The 25,345-nt window shown below is 39.4% G+C and overlaps 1 protein-coding gene across 1 annotated transcript in view; it reads right to left on the bottom strand.

Annotated features, from left to right (window-relative positions):
- Positions 1-24,968, bottom strand: part of LOC139732947 (uncharacterized) — a 128,940-nt gene extending 103,972 nt beyond the window's left edge. Inside the window, exons 1-2 of the mRNA XM_071643783.1 lie at positions 24,441-24,968; positions 13,643-13,740 (exon numbers count right to left, since the gene is read on the bottom strand). Of these exons, the coding sequence (XP_071499884.1) occupies positions 13,643-13,740; positions 24,441-24,795 (453 nt within the window). The 5' untranslated portion in view covers positions 24,796-24,968. The remainder of the gene's footprint in view (positions 1-13,642; positions 13,741-24,440) is intronic.
- Between the last annotated feature and the right edge of the window lie 377 nt (positions 24,969-25,345).

The raw sequence follows: 25,345 nt of genomic DNA, 5'->3' as shown, positions 1-25,345 counted from the left end.
TACCCTCGAGTGCGCTACATCTCCACTAACGCCACGAAATAATCCTGTGCATCATTTGTTTTATAAAATGGGTCAAAAACTAACAGCATTTTTCATGTACCTTTGTGGGTCAATACCAGTCAGCTACATGTAGCACTCGCTCAAGAGTCAAGATGTCCGAGGATGTTCGACCCAAACATTTACACACGTCGCACTGGGAAATCCCGCACATATAAGTACTGTACGTAAGACTATACGTACGCCACACATGTTATGTACATAAGAAAGGCCGGCCGGCAACCCGAACTAGAAGTTGTTTACAGGATTGACAGCGCGTATAGTAGCGCGCGACGCACTTGCAACAACTGATTGAGTGCGCACTGCTAGTGTAAACATTGTGAAGTCAGGCCGTACATGTTAGTGAGAAATTAATTCACGCACACGTGACTCATTTCAGCGCTTCCAATTGGCTACATTCTTGAACCCATTTTATAATACAAACGAACTGGTCAGTTCACAAATTTGTAAAATACAGGCTACCTGTTGTAAAGAAAGATGTGTGTTGTTGTTTTTTGTATAATTGATATTACACAATAAGTCCATTAAGGTCCATCATATCGCACATCAGTAGTCTGATGTTTGTTTGTTTGTTCATTTGTTTGTTTTTGATATACATACATTTATGATCGAACTTTTGAGGAATTGTTATTTCTAGAAAGAAAAACAGTTTGGAAGAAAATTATTTTCTTCTCATTCACCTTGATTGAGCTTTTCTTTGACATAAAACATAAAACATAAAAGATGGCATGGCAAATCATGCTTGATAGATTCATGATGAATTCTTTAATGCAGAGCTCTTGTATATATCATATCTCAGCCTTGATATATGTGAGGCTGATAAACAACAATGACAAAATAAACCTTCACTGGCCTCTGACATCTCAACTGAACTTTCGCTTCTACATATTTCATCAGCTGCTTTCCAGAAATAACCATCAGTATGCAATTTGTGCAACTTAATGAATCTGATCTTGCACAGCTTACTGTGGACAACACACATCTGTATTTCAAATGCTCATTCATTCATAAATCCTCCACTGAAATGACATCTTTTTTTCTTACTATCCCTCCATCCAGTTTCCTAATAGGCACAGAATGAGAGGAAGAACGGCTTGCCCTTTCAAGAGAAAAAGCAATATCAAAGGGCATCCGTGTCTTGCCCACAAGAATGAGAGCATTTATTCCATAACCTGGCAGCACAATTTCTCCTTCAGTAATACTTATTCAGAGTTAAATCTAACTATGAGATGCACAATGTAACTCTCATGACCAATAGATTCAGTGCACACAAGCGCATTCAACACTCTTTCCCAGGTTTGCGGAGTCAATGAAAAATATACAGTGTCTGCATATTCCATGCGTTTGTATTCCTGAGGCGGAAAAGGCTGAGATGTACACGGAGGCAGATCAGACTCAAGTGCTCAGTTTCAGTGCAACATACAGGCTTATATATTATTCATTAACAGACAGAAAGGTTCTAAAACAAGCATACTTTTGCAAAAGTGCAAGTCAAGACTCCTTTCAGAGACCCAACAGTTGGCATTTAGGACTTGTCTGCATTCCAGCTACAGTACTTGTGTGTATTGAAAGATATATACATGATAAAATGCAAATGGCAATCAGACATGACGCAGGTTCGCTTCTTCACGATGGATCATACAGATGCTTGTAGTTTGTACACTCTGCGAGACATAATCAATGCCAAATTCATTTGATCAACTGTCTGTGGTTTTGATTTTATTTAATTCGACCTCCTGAATGCCATTGCATGATTCTGACGTACGTTACACTGGCCACGTAATATGGGACTCTGTCTCAAGCAGGAGCCGGGATCCTGAGCAAACACAGTAGTGGTGCTCATTACCATGAAGTCTGCTGTATCTTCGTACTCCACACCGCTTCCCCCACCCCACCCCCTCTTTTAGTGCCTTTTCCAGCCAAATTGTCCAAGACCCTTGACAATGATGGAGCATGGTTTGTTCCTGATTAACTACACCAAAGCATCAAGGTTGCCCGGGATGAATTTGCTGATATACAGCAGCCATCCCACCATAACCCCTTAAAGGGATGGTACTGTTTCGGTTGAGATGGGGCTTCAGGTTTACAATGTGTTTTTTTTATGATTTTTTTTTTCCTTTTTTAATTTAGATAATGTGAAACCTCTTGTGAAATATGACAGAGGTTATAATTCTAAGAGGGATTCCACATATATTTGATAACAGTTGGCTTGGAAATGGTTAAGACATTCAAAACAAAGGAATCCAAAGAAAAGTTGTTTTACTTTGTTTCTGGATATATCAGCCATTTCAAAACCGATTTTCATCAAATGTGACCCGCTACAACAAAAGGATCCTAAAGTCGCTGACGGGTGAGCCGAGAAAATCCAGTTTAAAGTCAGATCACCAAAATCTGTCAAAACATTCGGATTTCTGTTTTTAACATAATTTTGTAGTCTACTGTATCTTCTATCATCTGCCGAAATTTTCGAAGCTAAATGATCAAAGGAAAGGCCTGAAAATAGCATTTTTCTGGGCCATGCTTGGCTCGCCCGTCAGCGACTTTAGGATCCTTTTATTGTAGCGGGTCACAAATAAACATTGAATTCCCTCTTAGAATTGTATACTTTTTAATATTTCTTATAGTGGTTTCTAAGAAATCTCACAAAAAGTTTAAAAAAACTGAATCCTCACCTCAACCAAACTATACCATCCCTTTAACACCCCCCCCCCCATAACGCAGTATTTGCTTTGCACACTGGAGCTCTGACGTAGGATGCCTCGATGCCAAGTCCTGAGTACGGTGGTTATTCAAGTGCACTTTTTCTTCCCTCTCCATCTGCAGCTTATGTGTTCTGCCATCTGATGATAATACCATTCCTGCTATTCAAAGCTCATCTATTTCTTCATCATGATTACTTCCTGAAACGACAACCCCCTCCGGCTTTTCTTGTTGTTGTTGTTGTTTGTTTGTTTAATTTTTGTATTTCTTCTCACACTTTTTTCATATGAAACACATTTCACTCCCAGTCCTGATTCTAATGAGTTCTTCAGCGTGCAGCTCCTGTCGGGCAGAATTCAGGTCAGGTTGCGTCAACTTTTGCCGTTGGCATGTGCCGAAGAAAGACAACGGGAAAGTAATCATGGCTTCTCAAGATGACCTGATGTCTAATGACAGGAGTCACATGACATCAAATATTTGTGTACAGCAAATCCTTAGTAAATAATCTCTACCACATGTCCTTTCACTTTTTTGGATTAATTGACAAGCAGCATTTGCATTAACCCTGGTGGTGGTGACATTTCTGAAGCGGAACATGATATGAAATATTCCCACCTTTGCATTCAAATTCTGTAGATTCTTTTACCCAAGTATGGTGGCAAATATTGTAATTTTATTACCACTTAGACAATAGACAAGCTCAATACTGATCACCTGTGTCATTAGATATGAGAGTTATTTTAAGGTACCTGTGTTACTTAGGTAGGACTTTATCAATGTGAATCTTAACATCATCATCACTGGATATAATCATCATCAGTAATACACAGGGGACAGATGATACCCCCTTCGGCTTCTCAAAAACAATGATTAACCCATTGAGAATGAGCTCATTTTGCCTTTTGCAAAGACACACCTGCACAGGTACACTCATGACTAGTCTTCAATCGGTTAAAGGGAAATTCTATCCTGATAACATCTTGCTTTGTTTGATAAAACCAAAGTCTGAAAAAAGTGGATCATTGAAAATTTTTGGAAAAAAAAGCAAAACACATACACAAAGGCATAAACAGAAACTTTAGAGAGACAAATAGGCAATTCTGTATGATCTCGGTGTTGAACACCTCTCCGTTTGTTTTATACACATAATTTCACTGATTTCAGTTTCCAGGGGGGCGTTTCATCAACGAGTTTGTCGGAGGTTTTCACCGACAAATTTGCTATCAGCCAATCAGACCCAAGGATTTCAGTAGCTTTGAACAGTTGTCAGTGTAAATCACTGACAAAAAGTTTCATGAAACGGTCCCCTGATGTACACATGCATTTGGGCACAGACAGACCTTATTTGCTGAGGGGGACACAAAAAGACATAGTGCTCTAATTACATGCCAAGAACAGGGGGGTGTTTCATCAACGTTTGTCAGCGCTGACAATCACCATAGTAACAGTCAGTGACCAGAGCATCTCATCCAATCAAAACCAAGGATTTTGCTGAAATTGTCAGCGCTGACAACTTATCAGCGCTGACAAACGCTGATGAAACACCCCCCAGGTCTCACCCAATTTTATCTCATAAGAAAAATGAGAATAGGTCTGTCTTTGTGTAAAATTATACTGAATGGAGAGCTGAATGCTGAACACCTAATTTGCTAAATCAAACAAAGAACAGCCAATTCATCATATTCTCTAAACTTTTAACATTCATTATTTTTTTTTCATGTGTATGATTTTTTTTCTCCATATTTTCACTGATTGACTCCTCTGATTTTTCTGTTTACATAAGAAAGCAACATTTTATTAGGATGGATTTTCTGTTTAACCCTGTCACTGCTGTTGGTAACATGTTCACATGCAATGTCAATGGCATTTTTTAGCCAATGGTCCCAGAAGGGTTAAACCCGCTGTCTCCTTCTAGAGAATCAGTCCATCCCAGTGTACTTGACAGTGGGAAGTTGCTAGTGAGTAGCCTACATGCTCTGCATCATAATTAAAAGCTACCTGGTACCTCTTCCACCCTCAATCACATTTCTTCGATCAATACACTATCTGCCTCCCAAAAGAGGAGCGGGGATTACATTTGTAGATCCAGCTGCCAGAACTTGTTAAGGAATGAGACAGGCACTCAGCAAAACCAATTCTTGGAGCTACTCTCTGCTTTCTTGGAATCCTTGTCGTAACATCCAGCCACCTTCAGATCAAACCTACCCAATTGAAATCGTGAACGAGGAGCTACATAAAGATCATTGGCTACAACATCATTGTTCAGCTGTGGTGTACTGAAGGTCAGTACTTTTCTGTACTCAGTACTGTCTGGCTCAAGATGTCGGGTACAATCAAAATAGAATGTGAATCTGATGCCAATTGAGGGAGGTAGAATGAAATTTCCCAATAAGAGTTGATAAAAGTATTCACAGAATTCAAATTATCACTTTTATTTTTGAAAGTGCCTATGCACTTTGCAGAAACTCAATCAAGCGGTTCTTCAACTTGCATTCTGTTCATTTCCACCAACCTTGAAAGCTAAGTCTATGTTTATACTCAAACCACACAGGTGACATACTGTTGTAGTGTGTGAGAGTCCCACATGTACAACATTGCAGCACTGTAGCAATTGAAAGGATTACATAATTCCTAATCATCGACAGTTAGATTCGGGATAATCTCCACTGATTGACCAGCAGAGCACACTACCTGATGTGCTAATCCGAAAACAAAAGCACAAATTTCACTAGCCACAGTGGTTATCAGTACCTGGATGATCACAAATTGAGTACGGTACCTCTGTTTTAATTGTGTCATTGAGTACACAGAATAATCCTTTTGTGATTTGAATGGCCTGTTTCTGTTTGCCAAATCAACCCTAACCCACCCACCCCCCCCCCCCCCCCCCATCACTCTCCATTCTGTTTCTCAAATGATATCCTTAACTTTTACGATTGAGTTCCAGTCTTATAGTTTATATAATGCATACAGTGAACAATGTAGCAAAGGTAGTGCTGCGCAATGGTCTCCATGGCACTGGTATGTGTACACTTCAGCCAGTATATTCCTTACTGCCAGCCAGACGTCCTGCCTGGGGACTTTTACAAGCACAAAGAGAATTCTCAGAAGCAAAGGCATGTACACTGACAAGTTCATTTTCCTCTCTTACTGAAACCACATTGATACTGCAGCTTGACCGATTGTTTACCTTGAAGAGAGAAGACAGTAAGTAGGCCTATACTGTCATACATACATTGCACATGTGTACACTGATTAGGATGATTGCAATAGACCGTTATTTGCAATCGCCAATCTCAACTTTGCAAGACGCAACCTCCAAACAACACAAACTGGCATGTTTTGATATACAGCTGTATACATAACTACCGGCTCTATAATTATGGTTGCTATCACACACACAAAAAAAAAAAAAAATGCCCCAGACTTGCCAGACATAGCTAGCAACAACCAATGCATGCTAACTTCAGTATCAAGAATATATAATGTACCGGTATTGACCATCTTTTGGTAGATAATACAGTTTCATGGTTTCAAAGGAAATTAATGAATGCACCTGGCTACTTATCATATGGCCTATTAGACAATTCGGTGGATTCAAAATACGGTGCGCCACCTATTGGCTGTAGCGGACAGGCCGATTTTCAACTTTGGGGTTGACATCGCGCTATGCAGCTAGAGCTACGCTGCAGCGCAGCAGACAGTAGCTGCATGCGCAATGCACTGTTTACTGTACAATAACTGTACTGGCCTAGCACTTGGCGATCGGTACGCGGTAACTAGAGGTACGCGTTACGGTCGCCACAAAGCACAGCGGACTAAAAAAATGGCAGACCCCCCCAAACCCATGGCCCAAGGCGAAAATGGCAGACCCCCAAGACCTAGCTGTCTTCCGGCGAATGCGAGTCGACGAACTGAAGAAATACCTGAATGATCGTGGCATACACCAGTACCTCCCGTGCAGTCAGGAGAGGCGGGCCAAGCCAGACCAGAAGGCCAAGAAGCACAAGGAGGCTTTGGCAGCCCTGGTTCAGTCTGTTTAGAACAGCAGGTAATTCGTAACAATTTGGCATGTGAGATGCCTTTTTTTCCAACCAGCTTTGGTGTCTTTTGCCAAAGAAATAAGTCAAAAGCCAAGCCTGCATTTTGGAGTGTACATACGTCGCGTCGAACATGCAACACGGAAAAGCCAGTTTGCTGCTAATACCATACCCTATCGATCTATCTCTCGATCTCGCAATTGATATCCGGCCGGCCCAGCCCACCCAGCGCGGCCGCGGCCGGCTGAGCTGAGCTGCGCTGCTGCATGTGCATATAATGCGAGTAATTTTGATGTCAACTTTTTCCCATAAGGCATTGCGGATTTCGGCCTGTCCGCTACAACCGATAGGTGGTGCACCGTATATGGAATCCACCGAATTGGTCCAGAGACTCCAACCCCAAGCCTTCTGATCTGGAGATTCTCCCGCCTGAAACCCCTAGCAAACGGGAGACTCTAACTTGATGTGCGCGAAGCGCACACCATGAGCGCAAAGTTCCTTGCGGCCTAGGGTTCTAGATGCTCTCTCGCGCTACGATACCTAAGGCTATTTTCAACATACAATGAAAATAAGTAAGAAATCATTTCAAGCGGGAGAAATTAAATCTCAAGCGGGAGAACGGGAGATTCTGCAAAAATGGGCTTTCGGCGAGAAATCTCCCGTCGAAAGCGGGAGAGTTGGAGTCTCTGTTGGTCCCATATGTGCACTATATACTTGGAATAATGGCACCATGAATTATACATCTGCATAGATTGGCACCCATAGTGCAAATTTTAGCCTTTCTACTTTAAATCACACACATACATTCAGACAGATATGATATACATACAATTTTGTAGGTCCACATTCGTATGCAGCATACATACATCCATCTACACATCTAATCAGATGAATTTAGATCCTGACAGATTTTAATACAGTATTGTACTCGGCATTGGCTTTCTTCATCAACAGTCTGGTAGTTGGTTATACTACAGTGCCTGGCTTACTTGCTAGCAATTTGCATCCAGCTCAAAAGTCATGTGGGAATTGTCGTTTATCATTTCCTGTACTTGTGAAATGACAAAAGAAAGTGGCATTGCCAGTGTGTGTGTGTGGGGGGGGGGGGGGGGGGGGGGCGGGGGTGGGGGAGGGGTAGTTAGGGGGAGAGAATTGTACTCAGGTATACCTTCAGCTTATGAAATGCAGACTGCAATTAGGCTTTGTGCAGCCTGAGTGTGCCCGGGCGCACATGCCACGGGCTGTATAATATTTCATACGTCTGCTGGGAAACATAATTCCTGCATTTCTGCCCCTGATTGTCGGGCTTCAATTTGGACGCATTATGCGGCGCTGTGGGGAAAGCCTCATTCCATATAGATCGTGGACGGTGCAGGTCTAGAAATGGTGGGTGGGTGGGTAAGTGACAGGGAAGGAGGGAGGTGTTTCATTAATGAACAGTACCAGCCTGGTAGGATTAATTTGCTTTTTATACCCTCGGCAGTATGTGCAGGGTATAGTAACAAATGGTCAATGAATAGTCATCTTTTAGAAGTAGCAAAGTTGTTTCAATTATGTTTAATACCCTTTATGCATTACATGATGGAGAGCTTTTTCCCTCTTTTTCAAATTCATATCAGTGGTTTGGATGGATAGACATTTGAATAGCATGGATAAGACTACTGAAAATGTCTCACATAAAGCATCAGTACCATTAATATGCTTTTTTTTTCAGGTAGAAATTTATTGTTTCAAAAGAGTTTAAAGATTCTAAATCTTTTTTTAACTAAAAAAAAAAATTGTAAAAAAATTTAGGAATGCACATTATTCTGATAATGATATACTAAATCTTCACCAGCATCAAGGACATCTGAATGTAACTACTGTAAAACACGATATTTTCGCGACATGAAATTTTTGCGAATTGGAGCCAAAGACCTTTTTCGTGGCATGAAATTTTCGCAAGTTTGATTTGATTTGATTTGATTTGATTTGATTTATTGGTTTCTGTATCATCATTGTACATATACACATTCATGTACAAACATAAATATGATAATATATATAAGTATTTTCTTGTTCATTGCCTGTGTACAATGTACAGCAAAAGTACAACAAAACATATATGACTAATACAGAGGGGCTACAGCATAAGCGTAGCTTGATTTGCGTGCAGCCCCCGTAGCATAACATAATATTATAATGTACGTCGGAAGGAGAATAGGATGAAAGGAAGGAGAAAAGTTGCCTCTAACATTCAATGCGTATAGTGTAGACAAGAACTTTCACATGCATTTTATCTTTAATTTCGTGAATCTTGGCTCTCACGAAATTCGTGAAATTAAAATGCATGCAAACATTCCTCGTTTTACAGTATGTAAATAATTATGATAATGATACTAATGAACCATTTTTATATACTCTGTAGCACACGTTTAAAAAAATACGTTAACGTCTCTATGAGTATTGGATGGAAAAAAGTATAGAATAAAACTTCTCATTTTCTTTGAAACATTTTCGTTGAACTGCATGAATGAACACCAAGTTGGTCAGGCTCTAGAATGAGTACAGTACTTGCTTGCTAGCCACAAACTGCAAGCAGGGTTCCACAAAATAGCTGTGAGTTTATCATATATCCCATGACCTGTCAATGAAACAAGCAGCAGAGTACCAGAGTACCAGAGTACTTTACATACATATACTGAATAGGTAGCAAATATTCATCCAATCATGCAACATTTATACTGGCAAAGGTAAAGAAAAAGAAGAAAAGGTCAAGCAAAGTTCCACTAGCTTATTAAAGTCAGTTGGAAAATACCTCTACACAATCTGCCAAACAAGGTTTGGGAAAAATTATAAAGAAACGTGATTCCAGTTGGCTATCAGATGCACAAAAACAGCCTAATTACCGTAGCTATTTCTAAAACATTTTTTAAAAATCTTTACAGACAATTGCTTTTCGCAGTCCGAACTGCATCTACATGTGACTTTTAAATCTATCCATCTTTCGAAGAAGGTTTTATTTACAGCCAAACTAATCATTTGAAGTGAACATCACCATAAACAGAACAATGGAACCAATCGACGCCAATTTCTGCAAATCTTCCTACTTTTTGCTCACAAAGAGGAAATCCAACTAAAATATGAATAAAATCCAAAAGAAAGAGAAAAAACCTACAGCATGTTCCACAAATGACAAAAATTGGATGAGGAATAAGGAAGATATGACATTTTGAAATTTCACAATTTTTTCAGAAAACATTTCTTCACCAGTCCTATATGAATATTCAAATGAGCAAGTTGATGTCATGCTCCAACAATTTCTTATGTTTTATCTATAATGAAATTCAGATAAAATATCATTTCTAGCTGATACAGGTAAAAGCATATTTCCACACCAAAATATCCCAGTCATAACATTTGTTCTTTTTCATTCTTAGTAGTTTTAAGTCAAGTTTTATTTTCATACAGCTGAAATTTTTATTTCCGTAGATGAAATGAATAAGAAATTGTAAGAGCATGACATCATTAACTTGCTAATTTGGTCATCTGGGTGCACTTTCAGAATTTATAGTAATTCGATGAGGAATAAAGATGTGTTGCTTGAATATGAATAACAGGAATAAGAATGGAGGTGTCGTGGCTGAGTGGATAAGAGCGCTCGTCTGTGAACGACATGAGCGTGGTATGGTTCGTGGGTTCGAGCCCATGCCAAGCCCGACACATTTGCCCTTCAGCAAGGCACTTTATCCACATTGCTGCTCTCCACCCAGGAGTATAAATGGGTACCCGGTAGGATGAGAAAGCTTATGTTGGTTGATCAGCATGTGCGTGCCTGTAAAATGGCTGCGACTGGCTGGAATGCTCCCCAGGGAGTGGAGAATGAGCACTGTTAGTGCTGGTTGGAAATAATGTATCCAGTGACCGGGGTAATAATAGTCTGTAAAGCGCATTGAAACCCTGAAGTGTGTGAAATGCGCTATATAAAAACCAGCTATTATTATTATAAGAATGTTTTCAAAATTTATTACGTATCACACTGACTGAGGATAGTGACATAGAAGCTTCACATAAGAATGTATGATGGGTGCTCCAAGCTAGCAGAACTAATTTATAAAGCATGCATACATTCTACACAGGTGGAGCTGTAGTTGTAGCGCAATGAAATTACATTGCTGCATTACTGGAATATGTGAGCCCCTTTTGTCATCATCCTTGTTCAATGTATTATGTTTTGGGTTTTTCAGAGTAGTGGTATATCTGCTCAAAAGACAACAATATATTCCACAAATCTATACATGACACTATTGATTTATACTACATGATGTTAAATCATATAAAATCACCTGGAATTTCCCTTCTTTTCCCTATAAAGGTCTTGTGTGCCAGCATTCATCATCTGATGTAAATTTTTGCAGAGTATTAAAGGACAAGTTCACCTTCATGAGGATTGAGTGAATGCCGCAATATTAGTAGAATACATTACTGAAAGTTTAAGGAAAATCAGACAAACCATTCAAAAGTTATGAATTTCAAAATTTTCTGTTAAGTCACTACTGGATGAGAAGACTACAAAAGTGTATGATGTCACATGCGTAGAACGATATAGAAAATTTAAAGAGAATTTCACAAACTTGTATTTTCGTTTAAAGTGCACAGAAGAATCTCCTGGACTTGTCACTTATGTAATATTATTCCCCCTGCCTTCTGAAAAAGGCAGATCAGGCGTTCTTCTATTATGCGAGAAAAGTGAAAATATGTTGAATTTTCTTTATTTTCTTTATATCATCATACACATGTGATGTCAAAAGCTGTAGTAGTCTTCTCATCCAGCAGTGACTGAGCAGAAACTTCAACAATTCATAACTTTCGAAAGGATTTTTCTGATCATCCTCAAACTTTCACTGATGTGTTATACAGATATTGCTGCATTCACTCAACCCACATGTTTATGAAGGCAGACTTGTCATTTAAGAGCAAATTCTGGCAAAACAGGAAGGCACAGGACGTGCAAAATGAAAGCTTTCCTAAAGTAGTCCTTTGACCAGAGTCACAGGCATGGGCTTCGGACAATAACCACTCAGGAAGGGCATTGTCCGTGACTATGGCAATGTGACACGTCTACAGGAGAAGCGTACGTGACGACCATGTGACATCGTGTGCATCAAAATGAAATACAAGTCGCGAAGAGCACCACATCTGCAATTCTGCCTCAATCATCATGTACACCCACTATGTAGGATACAATATTACCCAATAATGTTTATATAAAATTACTGGGCTGTTGTTCTGCCCTGATAATAAACCATACTGGCATTAAACAGGTCTGAGCAGGGGAGCATAACTCCTGTAACAATTAAGACCTGCACAGAGTCAGATAGAAGGCTGCATTTTTTTTTTTTTTTTTTTTTTTTTGTTCCAGATGTCTATGCTGCCTACCCTACCAGCATAAAAGAAAAAGAAAAAGAGAAAGGTATTTCCTATTCTTTTTCTTTTTGACATTAACAATACACGTCTGCTTGGTTGAATGATACTGAACCAATATACAATTGTACACACACATACTCTTACAAAAGGTAATGTAGATGTAAGTTTATCCAAGAGAACAATCTTTAGAACTGTGTGTTGAAAACACTGCACACACACACACATACACAGTGTGTATTTTTTTTTTCATTCCTCAGTGTACCAGTAATTGATTACACATTTTTATCTAAAAGGCTAGGCTCTGAGCTTATAATGGTATCCTGGCCAAAATGCATGAAATAATGAAATGTGATTTATGTGTGTATACTGTACAGCAAAAGAGAATTCCTGCACTATTATCAAATGCCAAGCCCAAGACAAACAATGATAAGGGCATTGCAGTATCACCTACTCTACGATATTCTCTATAGGTGAACAAATATCTTCTCTGCCAATCTCATGCCGTTATGACTGTAGGTGTGCAGTGGCGGATCCAGAGTGGGGCGCAACGGGCGAACGCCCCCCCCCCCCTTTATCTTTCGTTAAAAACAAAAGAAATAAAAAGAAAAAAATGAAATGAAACCCGGAAGTGGCACCAGAAATATTAGTTGCGCCCCCCTTTACAGAATTCCTGGATCCGCCCCTGGGCGTGCCTTTTGTGATTCCATAAGGTCACTGTGAATTCAATGCAGTTTTATTTTCCTAGCCTTAACATTGCATGTCATGCATCAATTTTACAGGTCTGCCTGTGCTATTTGCCCCCCCCCCCCCAAAAAAAAAAAGAAAGGCAAAAAGCATATTATACACACGCCAAACTCTTCTGCAAACAGGCAACACATAGGAAAAGAAAAACAGTATTCCAACAGTATGTACAGTAGGCTCAGAAATGTTGGCATGCATTCTAATTTCACAAATTTTTCAAGAGCTAAGATTCACAAAATTAAAATGCACACATACATGAATTCTTCTCTACACTATATGCGTTGAATTCCAGTGGCAATTCGCAAAAATTTCATGCCACTACAAAGGCCATTAGCTCCAATTGGCGAAAATTTCATGGTGTGAAAAGTTCTTGCTTTGCAGTATGCTGCATGCATACAATGTCCACAAGTAGACACCATGATGTAGACAGACATTGGATACTACAAACTGTAGATTCTAGATAGAAGATCCACAACCACCTTGCAAGGGACTGTGGAAGAGGAGAAACGAATTTACAAATCTCGCCTGGAAAAGTGTTCAAGACACAGCCCATGATCGCCACGCGTGTAGAGTCTCCCATTGCTGCCGTACGTGCCCAGAGGCATAATGAGTGATAAGTACAAACAATGTGTAGGTACCGTTAAGTAAGACGAGCAAGAATTTCAAGAAGTGCATCTGCCGTTCAGAGCAATCATTACCTGTAACTGATGGATGATGTTTTGGCTTGGTTTGAGGTTCATCTGGGCACAGCCGGCCTGATAGGCAGCACACAGCTCCTCTGTACATGTCTCTTTTGCTGCGGAGAAAAGGGAATAAAAAATCATGCCAATTAACGAATCATCTTTTGATATATATCTCATTCACATATATATAAAATCTCTTAAATGTGTTCTCCTTAGAATAATTTAGCACGTCTCAAGATTGTGCCTCTTCATTTCAGGGAAAGGTCATGTTTGAAAACAAACTGCCCTACATTGATGTCAATAACAATAATAACATATCAATTTATAAAGCGCAAAACCTATAGACATATATTCTTCTGTGCTGCAAAAGCTTCTGATGTGCTTGATGATAATGAACAGTTAAAGTGAAAACTAAGTTTCGGTAAGTGCTTGAGAACCCGTCTAGCGCCATATCATTTTTGCTTGCAATATATCGAAAGAGTCCACTAAGAAACGTACCTGGCTGACGCGGTTTGCCGGAATGATGAGTCGGTTTGGAGTATTTTGAGAAAAATAATAATAGTAGGAAAACCGACTTTTATTCCAGAAGGCTCCAGACTAACTCGGTCTCGGGAAAAATTCGACCCTACTTCAGACAATTCACACGCAGTAAGTGATCGCCACATTCTACTGGCCACTGCATAATACCAAATGAGGCCTAACTGAATGGACAGGAAAGTGCATGCTAACGTAATCCTGTACAAAACAAAACAAAAATGACAGCGCGCGGTCCTCAGTTGCTGAGACGCGCGGTCTTTGGAGTTTTTGTTGTTGTTTATCAAGTGCCTTTGATTGTTTTAGAGGTGCTTGATAGGCGCACACTAATTTTGCATGTGCGCAAAAGAGGTTTTTGATGCGCGCATTGTAACAACTCGGACCACGGTAACTGCGAGTAGCCAGAACACGAAGCGCTAGTTTATACAGGCCGCTCCCATAGGACAACACTGTACAATCAGAGGGACAACCATTACAACTCATCCCGCCGTCAAAGCGAAGCCGAGTTATCCCCGAGTCCGAGTTTAGCCTGACCCCGGTCGGGTAAGTACTGAGACTGAACCTTTTTGGTTAATATTTCGCATTTTCGTCGTTACCCATCGAATATCTTGTAATAACATCGTTATCCTGCACATTTCCTAAGCATACGTTCACATTTGGGAGCGAGATTTGACAACTTTTGCAGGCGTACCAGAACTTTGTTTGGGCTTTAAATGAAAAGATGTGTTTTGAGTTGTGATTTAAAGACTGCTACAGTTGGGGATTTCCAGACTTCTAATGGTAGATCATTCCAGAGTTTGGAAGCTGCACAGGCAAATGCTCTGTCTCCCAATGTTACTTTTGTTTTACATGTTGGAATTGGAGAAGAGTGTCCTTGAAACTGCGCAGATTATGAGTATGTCTATGAGATTTAAATACTAATAATTTGGATATGTCACTGGGGGCTTGACCGATGAGTGACTTATATACAATCAACAAAATCTTAAACAATATTCGTTTACGAATCGGAAGCCAGTGTAAATCTTTCAGAAGAGGAGTCCTCCTTGAGAATCTGGGTTTGTTACAGATAAACCTTGTGCAGGAGTTTTGGACTCGCTGCAGGCGCCAAACTTGAGAATTTACACACATTTGTGATGTGTGCTTCCATGTTTAGATGTGTGTCAAAGCACATTCCAAGATTCCTAACAATGACAGATAACTTTATGACAGTACTTCCAACTGATATCCCATCAAAAGAAAGTTTAGATATTTGCTTGGATGTGCCAATCAATAACAGTTCAGTCTTACTGTCATTTAGCATTGAGTTTGTTTTGCAGCATCCATTCACGCACATAATTGACACATGTTTCCATGTGAACGATACTTTGCTGCTGAGCAAGTGCGTCAGGTGTGAACGACAAATACATCTGTGTGTAATCTGCGTAGCAGTGACAGGATACACCAGGAAACTTATCATACATATTTTTGATCAGATTGCTGGTGTATAAAGTAAAGAACAGAGGGCCCAGCCGAGACCCCTGTGGGACTCCAGAAGGCACTGGGAAAAAATCAGAAACAGTACCATCAATATCGATCTGTTGATATCTATCTGCTAAGTATGACTTGGTCCATTTCAGAACAACACCATCAATGCCAAAGCAAGTATTCAATGATTCCACTAAGCGAGAATGATCTATGGTGTCGAAAGCACTGCTCATATCTAATAAAAGCAATATGGTTGCTTTCTGATTAAAGACAATGTAGGGCAATCTGTCAATCAGTTGCAATAAAACAAACTAAAAGCAAGAATTCATCAAATTGAAAACTCTCTCTGTTAACAAGTTTTTCAATATCATGAATAACCACACAAAACTTGTCTGCTTTTATAGTGACTTGCAGTAAAATTGGGTGGGCATTGTGTACAATTGTAGTTCATGATGATGAATACAGGTACATCACATAAATTGTCAGCACTTTTCCAAGGCTCTAAATTTTATAGTTTTATATCCAAAGTAACTTTCTGGACATCATGCATACATAAGAGAGCTTGCCACTACGAGGAACCAAGATCTGCAAGTACACAGCCTTACGGAGGTTCAGAAAGGAAAAAAAAATCCTAAAAGCTTGATGAAATAACTAGAATGTCATTCCCTCTAAATTTAATTTACCAAGTGTCCAAGCCCAATTTGTCCCTAGCCTTCTATGAAACATTAGAAAGGCACTTAAAGACCTCTAAGAATGGCTTTTAATGGCACAAAGTGAAGCAAATTGAACAAAAAGGCTTCCTCTCAAGATCTCTGCAAAACGACTTTTTTTTTTTCCTGGAAAAAAAAGAACAAGAAAAAAAAAAGTCGTAAGCATGACATCTATACAACCCAGAAAATTGTCCTCTTTAAGTTCAACTCCATTACTGTGGACAATGCGAAATCGATCAGTGCTGTTTGGAATTCCCACAGTTATTAGCAAAAGTCTGAAAGTCTGGCCGAGCAGTGCAATATTCTTCTCTTTCTCCTTCTCCGTCTTCCTGAAGTGGCATGAGTCACCCTACATCCAATCCAACATCTCTTGACATTTTAGTATCAATAACACATACAGTAGCATCTGGGAAATAACGCCATCACTTCCAACCCATACAGAACAGCAAAAACAACAACAATAATATCAAAATCTGGGCTCCACACTAACTTTTTTTCTCTGGTGGTCCATTTGGGTTGTTAAAAATCTTCACATTTAAAATTTGGCAGAGAGGAATTGAGAAGTTGCTATTCTGGCAAGAATTTGCCATCCTACCACCGTTTATGAAACGAGAGGTTTCACAATGAGATAAACAATGACTTCATATTACAATAAATTTCTCTGCTAAACTGCATTGGAAAATCAAGCAGGAGAGGCTCTGAAAAGGAATTTTCCCCTTCATGGGAGTTTAGAGAGTCATGCACGAAAACAGAGGGTGCATTTATGCTCAACTTTTCAGGGCCATAATCAGCATTTTGAAACGTAATTACAGCAAAACACAGTTGCATCCCGACTCACCTCAACATAAACAGCATTTCAAAATGCTGATTCTAAATGCACACATTTATGCATTTACAATTGGCATTTCTGTCTTGAATAACATTTACATGGGAAACAGGAAACACATTGTATAACTTGACGTTTTAAATGACGTCATCTCCACGCCTTTCCGGTTCACTGCTGCCTGGCCAGCCCCCCTTTGAATATTGTACAATGATGTACAATTTGTGCATGTTATGCTTTCTAGTACAATGTACAGTACTGTATCTCAAGCTCCATATTGGTACTGTGTGTAAACAGACACATTTAATAGTGCATTAACAGCTTGCTACAATACAATATAATTTTTTGAACAATTGTCGACAAAATAAAAACTTGTATTTCCTATCATCAGTAATTATTGTCTGAAGCCCACACAGGTGTCCTTGTAAATAATCAAAATTATGTTAAAGGGACTGTACAGTACTGGTTGAGGTAGGGATTTGTGTTTTGAACATTTCTTAAAGTGAGATAATGAAAAGCCTCTTATGAAATATGAAAGAGCATGTAATTTTAAGAAGGAGTCAATGTTTATTTGATGAAAATTGGTTTTCAAATGGCTGAGATATCCCAAAAAGTGCTAAATAATAAAAGGTGACTTGCCCCAACCTTATTAGGATCTCTTTGTTTCACCTTGTTTTTGGATATCTCAGCCATTTCAAAACCGATTTTCATCTAATAAACCTTTCATACCCCTTAGAACTGCATGCTCTTTGACATCTCATAGAGTGGTTTCTGAATATCTCGCAAAATGTTAAAAGCTATCTACACCTCGACCAGAACTGTTATGGATTATAGCCATGCTAATCATGTAACCAGTCGAAACATGAACAATGCACACACTCAATTCAGAACTTCTGAGAAAGCGCATGCCCCAATTTGATCTGCCCACTTAGATCAATGTAGCAAACGTAATCGCTCTTTCTCAAGCTTAAAAAAGAAAAGAAAAAAGATAGCACTTTAATACCTCCACGAACGGCATTTTGGAGCAACATTTTGATTCACCATTTCAAAATGCTGATTCTGCCTTCACAAATTAAGCATAAATGTGCCCAGATACTGCAATACTTTTCTGGTTTGCTCACTTCATTCTTTTGTCTACGATTTCACTTGCATACAGTACATCTGTGAGATACACACAAATGTACATTATATGAATATTTACAAGCACAATTCAAGTCTCTCGTGAAAAGTGCCTGAAACATTGGGACTACAATTTCGCACAGTTAAATATGAATGTAACTTATGATGTATGCCACCCACTAGAATATGACTGTACTTATCCCTCAAAGTTTTGATCAGAACATTACCTGGTACACAAGCAATATGCTTCATTACAGACATCAGAGTAGTGTAATTGTACTTGTACTTTACATGATATCTACAACGTATCAGTCTGGCATCATATTCTGAATAACAGTTTTAATAGGCGCTTCACTAATGACTAATAATCAGGGTACCACAAAGGATGTACAATGTAAATGAGTCTGGTAATGCCTTGTGATCTACACTCATATGTAGGGAAACTACAGAAAACAAATTGGGCCCTTTTGGTTTCTCATGCCCATGCATTGTGGTTAATAGCAATGTGATAATACTTACGTACATTGAACTTGGAGAGTAGGTATGACTTTTACACTAAATGAATGAAATCATTGCAACAAAATGTAAAAAAAATTGTACATAAAAATAAAAAGGCATGCTTACTGACATTTGCACTAAAAATAAGAAAAGTAGACATTCTGTATGATGAACTGCAAAAGTGTATGATTGATTTGAATTCATGGTTGTGTAAAACTATTTACATGTTGGGACATCTCTGCTGAAATATTTCATGACTGAATAGCACATGACTGTATCACTGCAGTCTCTCAAATTGACAGATAATACATTGTATGCAATGGACAATTTTTAATGATCAATAGCTGACACATACATTGTACAACCTGTATGCTGTGAACAAATATGTACAGTATCATGGAGGCAGTTCTTTTGACCTCCATGAGTATACCCAGTCTTGCAGTTAGAATGTAGATATGTACATACACTTACACTCATAAATCATGCACTAATGAAACACACTATTCATATGGGCCATGTACAAAAGATAAAATCATACACAAAATTGCACTGCCACACAGAAACCTTGATCGCTATCAATGCAATACGAGGAATTTCATCAATGCCAATTACAATGCCAAACAGTAATTATCGCTATGTAACATATTCTACAACTGAGTGTAATAGCAATGCCCTGTAATAACACAATGAATCAAACTGTGATTATCTGTAAATGTGAATGAACTTGACTTTTTGATTATTATTGAAATACACTCGAACCTCAAAATGCTTCATGGAAGATATGTAATGAGCATTCATCACCAACCAATGCATAAAAATTCTTAAAGTATTGAAACATACAGTGTACCGTACCTTATACCGCATACAATAGTGGGAAGTATTGAAATACCTTACGGTATTTGCACATTAACAAGTACAAATGTACACGTAGGTAAATTGAGCATTTTTGTCGCAGTTCCCAACAGGAAAAAAAAAGATGAACTGATTTTCACAAAATACATTGTCATAAGCATTCAGTACTAAAATACATTGTATGTTAGATGCTGGTTAAGGGTACATAATCATTACATATATTAAAAACTACAAAGTTTTTGACCTGGTCAACTACATGAAAATTGACACACAATATGTAAAGTGTCTTTATGCAGAACTGATTTTTCTACTGAGACTGCAGTTTTCAGCTTTTTTAAGTGGATATCTACACATACTGTGTCAAGATTCATATTGGACTGGAATTCTGAAAATACCAATGTCTAGTCTAAAGCCATTGACTGAATAATAAATGAATTGTTCTTGGCATTTCACAAAGGTCATATCAAAGTGATCAGGGAAACGGCCTGGATAGATAAAGTAATTTCGAATATTTGTTTTGAAGGAAACCTGCAGGATATTCCAAATCTACTTCAGTGTTTCCTTGCTGGCAATCATTACACATCCTGATAACACAATTTGGTGTCACAGAATCAATGTCCATTTCAGAAAGGATTTGTATAGTGTTCCTGTCTTAAAGAATACAAAATTGTACTTGTATGATACTGAGTTTGAAGTGAATTAGTCAAACAAAACAAAAAAATCAAAGTTGTTTCATTTTGTTGTTTTGCTTCAATAGTCTTTCATCAACCATTAACACAGAATCCAGTGGACAGTTTGGGTCCACTTGCTTCTTCTGCTCAAATGGTCTCAACTGGAATAATTTGATGTGTGTGTGTGTGTGTGTGACTATGTAGAGGGAGAGAGTGAGACCCCGTTTACAGTGCGAGGCTCGGCCGCGGCCGAGCCCGGCCTTTACTCAGTGTAAACGCAAACTGGGCCAAATGCGCGGCCAGTTTTAGTCTGGCTTCCAAACCCTCCGCCTGTACTATTTTGCTGTTCAGGATATTAACCCCCTAAACGTCGAAACCTAGTATAGTTTAAGGTGGTTTTTCTCCTGCAAAGGATTTTTTCCTTCGGCAAAGGCCTTTGCCCGAACGTCAACTTCGTCGCCACGGAATTCATTTGGCAAAGGGTCTGAAAACCAGACAATACCAAATTGCATATGTTTACAAGCAGAGCGCCACTACGACAAAATATTGAAAGGTTTGAATCAAAAGCGCGGCCGAGCCCAGCAGTGTAAACGGACAAAATTGCGAGGCTCGGCCGCGGCTCGGCCGCGGCCAAGCCCGGTCCTGCACTGTAAATGGGGTCCAAGAGAATGTCATGTGGGAGGTGCACGCATGTGAGAAGTGTTTTTGTTGTGATTTTCAATGACTGCTCAAAATTCATGTAACAGCTGGTGCAATATTAACTTTGTACACATACAGTATGTACATTGCATAAATCTGCATCACTGTTGATGTCTACGATATACACCGTAGCTGGCACCTTCTATGCTCTTTACATGTGAGCATGTTCTATCTAGGTTAAATGACAATCGCTTAAATGCAGGTGTATTCCTCCAATTTTGTGCAATTCTACAAAGTAGGTTGCTCTATGTTTTCTTTATTCAGTCAGCAATCCTTACACAGTAATTGCCTACAAGTTGCATGTAGTTGTATGAACAGGATACATTGTAGACCTGTACTTGACACCTTGAATGTTTGAAGGAAACAAATTTACACTCATGCATGCCCCCTTGGTCTCTAAACTGATTAATAAGGTGGTGGATTGAACTGGAATCTTTTGCTGGAATTTGACAATTCATGCTTTTTCTCCTTCTGTAGCAAACCACTTTATGTCACATTTTGACAAATTTGCTTGGAAACTAGAGATAATGCCATCAAGAATGCGGCCTTTAGGCAACAATGCAATTCAGGCTTCTTATCAATATCATACAGGGGAATCCCGTTATAGCGAGATCATTGGTTCCGGGTGACTTTCCTCGTTATATCCGGATTCTCGTTGTATCCAAACACATGTGGAATGTACACTTTATATAAACATGCTGTGTTAAAATTGGGTTACATGCATTAAATATGATGACGTCATATTGATGAACAGAAAAACAAGAAATGCGACAGGAAAACGCGAGAGCATTCTCTCGATAATTACAATTATCTTTTTTTCTCGACGCTTGTTATCGAATATTTCAGATTTGACAAATCATATAATCATGTCATAGATTGGACCTGCCTTTTGTTATCCGCATGCTAATTATTAATCTGCACTTTTGAGAAGAGAGAGAGATGTTCGAAAGCAAAATTTATGTAACTAAGTAAAGGTAAGGTAATCACGCTATCAACGCTGCGTTTAGCGTAACTCGCATGGATGAAAGCTATGAGTAAAATCCACATTTATCGTTCATTCTATGACAAATTATTGATATAAACCACGTGTATTATGGTGAAAGTTTACACCATAATTTATACTCTCGTTCATTATTTCCTCCACGGAAACCGTGCCCAACATCCTATTCATTCTCTAGCTATTACTGTACAGTGCCATGAGTGAAACGCATGCTACTTTTTACCGCAAGAGCGCCATGTGCTTCCAGCTTGTTGCGATGCATCAGGTTGAATGCGTGCTTTGCGTGAAAGTTTTATCTGACCAGATTGACGGGTGAATGCAGTTTACGAAAACAAAAAACCAGTACTGGGTAACAGTGGATTGCAAAATACAATGTAGACTGAAATAGTACTTGTGCAGTATTTTGATGAACTAAAGTTGAGGTAATTAAAATTTTAGCATACGACCCAATCATATTTTAATTTTGACATCTAATTCAATTTATCTTTAGTCAAAGTTACATAAATGGGTATCTAAGTGAGCTGCTAATGTCTGCGAAAGCAGCGAATAATAGCAGATTCTAACTTTCGTCAGGGCTCGGTAACAGATGCGATCAAACTAAAAAAACAGTTTTCATTTAAATTACAACCAGTTTTTCTCATCGCAAAGGATTTTTGAATATGTGCAAAATTTCTCCCAAAACTTACAATTCGCTGTGTTCGCTGCTCACAGTTTATACTCCCGTTACGTATCTTTGGAAACATTTTGGATACATAAATACATGTACACAATTTTTTCTTGTTTAAGCCATTAAAGAACGTTAATTTGAATTGTAGCATTTGTGATAACATTTCAGCATAAATAGCGAAGGCTATATATAGCTTCTAAATATTCCGATGCTGTTCCATCACAGCCCTCGGAAAGAGACTATATGAACTTGCGGCGCGTCACCTTGACTTCGTTCTGTTTGGCACTGGCAGATGTTAGTCTTTGCTTGCACGCAACGATAATTCAGACAATTCATGGAGAATTAACCTTTTCTGGTTTTGAAATAGTGCGTAATTTTGCCCGTTGTTTAGTTCGGTTTAAAAAAAAAAAGTTGTTGTTATATCTGCACAAATTCATCTTTGTTTTTCTTTGTTTTCAGGCCCGAAAATTATCTTGCAATAACCGGAACTCCGATTCTCCATTGGCTAACACGCAAATTTATTTGGGACCAGACGATTTATCTTGTTATAAGCGGATTCTCGTTGTATGCGATCTCGTTATAATGGGATTCCCCTGTATCAAAGTAAGGGCACAAAAAAGTGCTGATCTATACACTTATTATAGTTATACCACATGTGGTTAAACCTCTGCCCTGGTCTGAAAATAATCCATGGAATAATCCACTTGGTGAAAATGAAGAAAGAAGTAGGCACTCCCCACATCTGCCGAATAAATTTTTGTCCCACAACATCCATGACAAATATGACTCTTTGACCACAGATTTTGAGTAGACTTTGATTTCAAGTCATGTCCACTGGTATTTTGATAGGAAGCAAAAACAACAATAATACAGATGTTTACCTGTAATTCAACTATTACTCAGAGGAACCCATTACAAATGTGATGTGCTCTTTTGAAATGACAACATTCTGCACATTGTGTCTGAGGATCTTTATGTCTCGCACAATATGCTTGCAGCCTACATTGCCATACAACTAGTTACAGGTGTACTAGGTAGGGATACTGTAGGCCTACATCCTGGATATCTTTCATTTTTCTGTATCATCCATCTCCTTTTTTCTTTTCTTTTTTTGTGCACCATCTGTCTGGATAGGCCAAGAGAATATTACTGAACATTTACATTACAATTGGTTTCAATGCTAATCACATTGTTTTAGCCTTGGCAGATTTAGCAAGAGTCTCTATTGATTTGTTAGAATGCTAAAACAGTTGAAAATACATTACACTTGTCTTTTTTTATCATCTTTGGACTTAAGTTAAAGGTAAAACATACACATATAAATTCTCAGAAGCAGGGGCGGATCCAGGAATTCCATAAATCGAGGGAGTGCCTTTACAAAATTAAAGGGGGGGGGGGGGGGGCATGTGCCCGGTGCACCCCTGCCTGGATCCACCACTGAGAAGGGCTCAAAATACATCTTCCACAATTTGGAATTTGCTTGCAATAAAAAGAATAGGCATACAGAACAAAAAGTAAAAGAATCCACCATGTGCACCAATTACCAAGAAATTTGGGTCCGAAACTTGTCTGACAAACCCGATTTGCCAGGATAATGAGTTGTTTTGGAGTTCAGTCAAACCTGCGTTTTAATTTAGGCCTATAATTATATACCAGCCACCTGTCTGTAGCGACCACCTGTCTAACGTGGCCAGTGGAATTCCTTGGAACAAGACAGGGAGAGAGAAAGAGACAACGTGAAAGGGGGAAAGTATTTGGGTTCAGAAAATAACTTACCATTAATCCACGGGTTTGGGGGATCTATCTCCAGAGTAACAAGGCTCCCTTCCGGAAACCATACCCTTCTACCAGCACCCTTCCCATTAGCTGATGGACTGTTCTTTCGTTCTCCCTGTCCAGCCGCTGCTGCAGCAGCAGCGGACTGGCGCACCACCTCGGACACACCTCCTGCGACCGCACCAGCGCCAGCGTTCGCCGCTGTATGATCCACTCTTGCTGGCGGCATAGCGGGTACACGAGACGGGTCTGCGCTATTTCGTCCCGGAGCACTACAGCGTTGGTCAGCTGCCGAGATGGACCTCAGTTCCACGTCGTCGCGTACTCCTTCTTCTGTGGTTCTATTATCGTCCATTTTATGTGAGGATAACCAAGGAAATACCAAATTGCTTTTCGTCTCACTGCACAATCATAATAGTTAATAGAGCTAAAGAAAGACAGATGCAAAGGTAGAAATACTTCTCAATATTTAACGCCACTCAACTGGAGATACCAAAAATTCTCGCCATGTTTGTTGACAATAGGTGGTCATGTACGATCGGGAACTGTATCAACGCCTATTTCGAGAGGCCGAGGGCTAGCGAAACATACATACACACACGTACACACGAGCGAGCCAGAGCCTGCGATCGTGAGCTTGGAGAAGGTCTTGTGATTCACATTAGATGCACTGGTTCGGTTCGCGGTTGCTCAACACTGTGTGGACGTACGTGCAGATGGAGTTTGGCACATCACAAGGCGAGTCAAGTCACGCGTCGCGTTCAGTGGTTCATACTCGCGCGGTCGAGTCGCGTCGGATCGCAGGTCGTTCATGCCGTGCCAACGTACCGACCGCTGCATGTAGAAATATGTCGGCAAGAGCTCGCTCGACGTGTCTAGTCTGTGTGTGCGGTGCGCGTGTATGT

This window comes from Diadema antillarum, unplaced genomic scaffold (genome assembly GCF_040938485.1).
Source record: "Diadema antillarum isolate AM-2024a unplaced genomic scaffold, OU_Dant_1.0 seq00000456_RagTag, whole genome shotgun sequence".
NCBI lineage: Eukaryota > Metazoa > Echinodermata > Echinoidea > Diadematoida > Diadematidae > Diadema > Diadema antillarum.
The sequence above is the reverse complement of the archived record's forward strand: the minus strand, read 5'-3'. Positions and strand labels throughout refer to the sequence as shown.